Source organism: Pipistrellus kuhlii, unplaced genomic scaffold (assembly GCF_014108245.1).
Source record: "Pipistrellus kuhlii isolate mPipKuh1 unplaced genomic scaffold, mPipKuh1.p scaffold_m20_p_4, whole genome shotgun sequence".
In the NCBI taxonomy this organism is placed as follows: Eukaryota; Metazoa; Chordata; class Mammalia; order Chiroptera; family Vespertilionidae; genus Pipistrellus; species Pipistrellus kuhlii.
In genome coordinates, this window is record NW_023425540.1 from 90,108,075 (window position 1) to 90,114,338 (window position 6,264).

At 47.8% G+C, this 6,264-nt stretch overlaps 1 protein-coding gene across 2 annotated transcripts; it reads right to left on the minus strand.

Annotated features, from left to right (window-relative positions):
- Window positions 1-765: 765 nt before the first annotated feature.
- Window positions 766-4,146, minus strand: LOC118703701. 2 transcript variants are annotated; one of them, XM_045571371.1, is made up of 6 exons: window positions 3,861-4,146; window positions 2,655-2,693; window positions 2,461-2,514; window positions 2,070-2,096; window positions 1,847-1,903; window positions 766-1,467 (listed from the first exon to the last, which is right to left on the minus strand). In XM_045571371.1, exons 1-6 carry the CDS (start codon window positions 3,873-3,875, stop codon window positions 1,291-1,293), a joined length of 369 nt encoding a protein of 122 aa, XP_045427327.1. In that variant the 5' UTR covers window positions 3,876-4,146; the 3' UTR covers window positions 766-1,290. The 2 variants fall into 2 exon arrangements, with proteins under 2 accessions (XP_045427327.1, XP_045427326.1); XM_045571370.1 differs by lacking the exons at window positions 2,461-2,514; window positions 2,655-2,693; window positions 3,861-4,146 and having other exon boundaries at window positions 2,070-2,426.
- Window positions 4,147-6,264: the final 2,118 nt, after the last annotated feature.

Here is a 6,264-nt window from a genome sequence, read left to right on the forward strand (position 1 = left end):
AAGGATGAGCAGGAAAGCAAATATTCTATCTGGAAACGGGGAATCAAAGGGCTGGGAGGTGTAGCTGAGCTCCTCCAGAACCTCATGGGACTCCTTAGGCCTGGCATGAACTTGAGAAACACTTTGCCACACTAGAGAAGAAACTCTCAATCACACTCCAGATGGTCTTCGCCACTTTGACAAAGGAGGCAAAAATCGAGGCCAGCACATCCTTCCATATCTTCTTCTGTCGATTTAGCATCTCTCGGAACAACCTCAGTACCCGTTCCCCAAAGCTCTCCTCAGGTTTCTGGGCCCCTGTGAGAGAGACTAGTTAGCAATCCAGGGCAAGTGGAATAGGGAAGCTGAGACAGATGGTTAAAGAACTGAGGCTTTTCAGCCATCTAGTACATTGCAAAATCCTGTCTTTCCTAACCAGGACACAAGAGTAAATGGTTTAAAGCACATGTGTCAAACACAAGGCCCGCAGGCCAAATCCGTCCCGCCAGGCCTTGCAATGTGGCCCGCACCGCGCTGTCATCACTGCACTCCGCTGTGTTTCCATCACAATGACAGTTTATGACTGTTCAGTAAACCATTCGGCCCGCGATTTAGGCTGGATTTTAGATTTTGGCCCCTTCTCTGATTGAGTTCGAAACCCCTAGTTTAGAGCATCATCCTGTACACCGACACAGGTTGTGGGTTTGATTCCTAGTTAGAGCACATACCTAGCTTGCAGGTTCAATCCCTGTTCAAAGCAAATACAAGAGGCAACTGATTAATGTTTCTCTCTCACATAGATGTTTCTCTCCTTCTCTCTCTCTCTCTGGCTCTCTTACTCTCCACCCCTTACTCTCTCTAAAATCAATATACAATACATCTTCAGGTGAGGATTAAAAATAAATAAATAAAAAGACTAAGTGGCTCATACTTCTCCCAAAACAGGGAGATAGATAGCAGAATCCAGTTAGTGTCAACCACACCCAAACCCAGATAAGGTAAAGGAACACATCTCATTTTGGCAGAGCAGCATAAAGCTGGTGAATATTCTATTGAGATCCTTCCCCAAGAACTCCAGCCTTTAAACCACTCAAGACAAAGGAGCCAGGAGCAAGCCACACCTTTCTTCCCTTTCAGGCATGCATCGCCTAAACCCTGGGTTGCCGGGAGATTTGCAACCAGAAGAGCAATGGGCAGCCGCAGCTCGTCTGGACTGACCCCCCAAGCCTGTCTCCAAGGCCCCCCTTTTCTCCAAATTTCCGGTGAGCCAAAGCAGCCCCGCCGAGGCTTTCTGCTGGTGCTGCTTCCATCCTAAACCCTCCTCTTTTCACCCTCCCCAGCGTTAATAAACATCCTCTCAAAATCACCTGGACTTTCGTTGTGCGATCCTTCAGGCTCAGATTTCTGCTCCGAGCCTGGTTCCTGGACTTTACTACGGATTCTGTTCCGCAGTTCCTGCTGCTGTTCCGGAAGTAAGGGAGCACATTCCTGTGGGGATGGGGCATGTGTAGGATCCGAATGGGTCCTGACAGAGCCTCATACACAGAGCTGCCTGCTTTCCTGCCGGCAGTCCACAAGGACCGCTTGCGGAGGTTCAGGCTGCAATTCCCCTTTGCAGCTAAACCACCATGGTATTACCTGCTTGTCGGCTGACTGGCCCCAGGGGGTGCATGAAATTGAGGACAGGGATTTGGCCACTGTGTGCTGGGTGGGGAGGTCAGGAGCTGGTGCCAGCCACCCCTCCACCTCTCCATCCCACCCACCCCACCCCACTCAGGGGCTGTGTGTGCACATGGCAGCGCCAACATCAAAAGAGATTGGGGTGAAGGGGAAGCACAGATGGCTGGGACAGGTGCCTCAGACTTACCTGGTTGTCCTCACAGTGAGCAACTACAATATCAGCCACGGTGTTGTTGAAGTGGTCCTGAAGAGAGGAAGGTGGGAGGCTGCAGACCTGCTCCTGACATTCCCAGCCAGAGGTCTGTAGTCCCCACTGTGACCTCCAAGGGAGCCAAAGCTCACCCCAATAACCTGGCCCAGCCAAACTCCTGGGGACTAAGTTTTGGGGGAAGGGCGAGGCCAAAACTCACCTCCAGCTTTTTTATGCCTTCCTTGACCTGTTGGGAAAAAGTTACTTTGTTTAAATTCCTGCGGCCTCCCTCACTTTCAGTCTTATCCCCTGTTCTCAGCTCACCGCCTCCCCGTAATTGGTCAGCCATGTGCCTGGGGCCCTGCTCTGTCATCAGTATACCTGTGACTTGGACACCTCGCAGGCTCCCTGGGCCTTCCTATTCCCCACCTGTGTACTCACCCGCCACACAGGTGTGAATTTTGTCCAGCATAAGGTATGAGCCAACTGAGGTGGCACCTTCATCATCATTGTCGTCGTCGTTGTCGTCGTCATCATCATCATCATCATCATGATTGTGATACCATCCCACCCAAATTGTGCAGAGCACAGGAGTGGAAACCCTGACCCACCTGGTCCTCTTTTTTGGGATTGACTTTATCCCAGAATATGTCGATAGCCTGGTTCTGGAAAAACAGAGTTGGGACAAAGAGATCTGATCCTTCTCCTTCCTGGATCCCAGGAAGGCCAGAACATTCTTACCCTCCCACAGTAAAACCCAGGCCCCCACCCACACCCTATGTATACATGGGGAAGAGCTTCTTACCACTTCAGTCTTCATTTTCTCTCGATATTCGTAGAATGTCTGTGGAGATAATAGTGACATTGATCTTATGCATATGACTTGCCAACCTCCAGACCTGTTGTACACATGCTCACACACTCACACTGACCAGGACACTCAAGCGTACAAGTATGAACATTGTTCTGGAGTGTGCAGGGCCACCTGGTTCCCAGATACCCAACCCTCTATGGTACCGGTAAGAGTTGGCTGAGGGAGGAATCGGCAGAGATCACTGCGCTCTGAGGAGGGAACAGACACAGAGGTGCCTACATCCAGCTGCTCTTCCTGACTGCTGACCTTGCAGGCCCACGACACCCCAGGCCCTTTATCACCCCTAAACCCTTGGCTCAACCATTGAGGCCATAAACTTCTTCATGGCCCCAATCTGGTCACTGAGCCCTGGATCACTTTATTCCTCACCGGTGATTCCATGATCCTTTGGTCATGACCCAAAGCATCCTGGAGCATTAGCTCAACCTCATGGTTAAGGTGCGAGGTGGGGCTGAGGGCGGTGGTAGGGTGTGCAGAGATTTAAAGGCACCACAAATGGAAGAATAGACACCGAGGCCAATGCCTGAGAGGATTGTTAAGTTCCCAGGAAAGCACTGCCCACCTCCCACCTTCACGGTATTAGGATATTAAGGGTCTACTGGGATTGGTGTCTCTTCTCACCAATAGACCCTCCATTCTCCAGCTCTTCCCCCAAATATGACAGGTCTAATTGTTAAAGTAACACTTTGTTCCATAAGACTCATTGTTTCTCAGTCACACACACACACACACATACACACACACACACACTCCCCTCTTCTCATACACACAGAGTTGCCCCCATGATTTCTCTCCCAGACATGAATTTTGGCTCCACAACCAGAACCTGCTACATGAAGTGAAAGGCTGAGCACAAAATGACACTGATGGGCCTTTGTCAAGAATTATTCAGAATTTTAGTTTGGTGCCAGGATAGCATCCACCCAACCAGCCCCAAGACCATCACAATGACCAGACAGGTCACATCCTCATGACACCCTGCTTCCAGGGTCTCTCATGGCCCAGGGGGATGGAACAGAGCCGGGTGCATGTAGAGATCAGCTAGGGTGGGGCTGCACTGGTGGGAGAGGGGAACAAACACCAGTGGGAAATGGGACCCCAGGGCCTACTGTCCCTGAATCATTTGCTCTCACTCACCTTGGAGTAGCCCATGGCTGCTCAGGGTTCAGAAGGCTGTGGCCTGATGGCGAGGAACAGGGCTGAGAAGTGTTTCAAAGGAGCAGCCTCTTCTACAGAATCCCTTTGGCTGCAGCTCCTTTTGAGCCCCCACTGAGCCAATCACCTTCTGCCACATCATCCCAGCACAGAGCTAGCTGAGGTTTCTGCAGGAGAGGAAAGTCAGCTGATTTCAGAGCAGCAGAGGAGAACCTGGGGGTGGAAAGCAGGGAGGGTGACCTGCCCTAGAGAGTAAAGTATGGCTGATAGTGTGGGGGTGTGGGAGGGATGTGACAAAAACAGAAAGAAAAAGAGGAAAGACAGGAAAGGGGAGGTCAAAGGGCTCACTCTCTGAATCAGGGAATCTCTGAGACCAGGAATGGGCCTATTAGTCAACCCCTCATCAGCCTGAAGAAAGAGGAGGGGCAGAGGGAAAGTGCAGATTTCAAAAGCAGGTTGGAGCATTTCTCAGAACTTCCAGAATAAAGAGCTTCCGGCTGGGGAGTCTAGGTGCAGGGGAATGTCTGGAATGTCCACCATGTCCCTGGAACAGAGTGCACCCCGGCTTCAGAGTCCACAGGTTCTATTGATTGGGAGCATAAGGCATTTTGAGGGGCTAGCAATGTGATTTGGATCCAGTAGTTTGGTGCCAGGATAGTCTCCCTACTTTCTACTGTACACTTTTTTTTTTTTTTTTTTTTTTTTTTTTTAACATTGTGGAATTAGAATTTCTGGTTTCTTTTCTTTTTTTTTTTTTTTTAAAAAAGATTTTTTAATTGATTTTTTTACAGAGGATGGGAGAGGGATAGTCAGAAACATAGATGAGAAATAAACGTTGGGAATGTGCCTGCAACCAAAGTACATGCCCTTGACAGGAATTGAACCTAGGACCCTTAAGTCCGCAGGTCGACATCCACTGAGCCAAACCACTTAAGGATCTATTGCACACTCTTTTTTAATTTTATTCATTTTTTTAAATCAATCTTTATTGTTCATATTATTACAAAGGTTCTTCATTTCTTCCCCCCTCCACCATCTTTTTTTATTTTAATTTAATAAATCTTTATTGTTCAGATTATTACAATTGTTTCTTCTTTTACCCCCCCTTAGCTACCTTCCATCTGGTTCCCATCCCACACTCTGCCCTTACCTCCCTCCACTGTCTTCATCCATAGGTGTATGATTTTTGTCCAGTCTCTTCCCGTACCCCCTACATCCCTTTCCCACTGAGAATTATCAATCCACTCCCATTCTATGCCCCTGATTCTATTATATTCACCAATTTATTCTGTTCCTGGATTTTTTAAAAATATATTTTATTTGATTTTTCACAGAGAGGAAGAGAGAGGGATAGAGAGTTAGAAACATCGATGAGAGAGAATCATCGATCAGCTGCCTCTTGCACACCCCCTACTGGGGATGTGCCCGCAACCAAGGTACATGCCCTTGCCCGGCATCGAACCCGGGACCCTTCAGTCCGCAGGCTGACACTCTATCCACTGAGCCAAACCGGTCCCAGCTGTTCCTAGATTTTTAATTCATTTGTTTTTTTTTATTTTTTATTAAATTATTATCTGTGTACATATCTTACCATTGCCCCCACTTCCCATACATGCCCTCCCTCCCCAGAGTTTTGTGTCCATTGGTTGTACTTATATGCATGCAGACAAGTCCTTCAGATCTTATCTCCCCCAGATCTCCCTACTCTCCCCGCTGTAATTTGACAGTCTGCTTGTTACTTTACTGTCTCTATATCTATCTTTTGGTTCATCAGTTTAAAATGTTCTTCATTATCCATAAATGAGTGAGGTCATGTGGTGTTTCTCTTTCATTGACTGGCTTATTTCACTCAGCATGATGTTCTCCAATTCCATCCAGGTTGCTGCAAATGATAAGAATTCCTTCTTTTTTATGGCAGCATAATATTCCATTGTGTAGATGTACCATAGTTTTTGGATCCAATCATCTGCTGACAGGCACCAAGGCTGTTTCTAAATTCTGGCTATTGTAAATTCTGCTGCTATGAACGTAGGGCTGCATATATCCTTTCTGATTGGTGTTTCTAGTTTCTTGGGATATATTCCTAGGAGTGGGATTGCTGGGTCAAATGGGAGTTCCATTTTCAGTTTTTTGAGGAAGCTCCATACTGTTCTCCACAGTGGTTGCAGCAGTCTGCATTCCCACCAGCAGTGCACGAGGATTCCTTTTTCTCCACAACCTCGCCAACACTTGTCGTTCGTTGATTTGTTGATGTTGGCCATTCTGACAGGTGTGAGATGGTACCGCAATGTTGTTTTGATTTGCATCTCTCCGATAATTAGTGAGTTTGAGCATGTTTTCATGTGCCTCTTGGCTTTCCTTCTGTCTTCTTTTGAGAAGATTCTGT

Coding starts and splice junctions, on each gene's coding strand:
- LOC118703701 (XM_045571370.1), bottom strand. CDS start 2,222: ATGACAGAGCAGGGCCCCAGGCACATGGCTGACCAATTACGGGGAGGC. Junction 1,904..2,069: donor AAGGCATAAAAAAGCTGGAG/GTGAGTTTTGGC, acceptor TCCTCTCTTCAG/GACCACTTCAACAACACCGT. Junction 1,468..1,846: donor CTCACTGTGAGGACAACCAG/GTAAGTCTGAGG, acceptor CCATCCCCACAG/GAATGTGCTCCCTTACTTCC.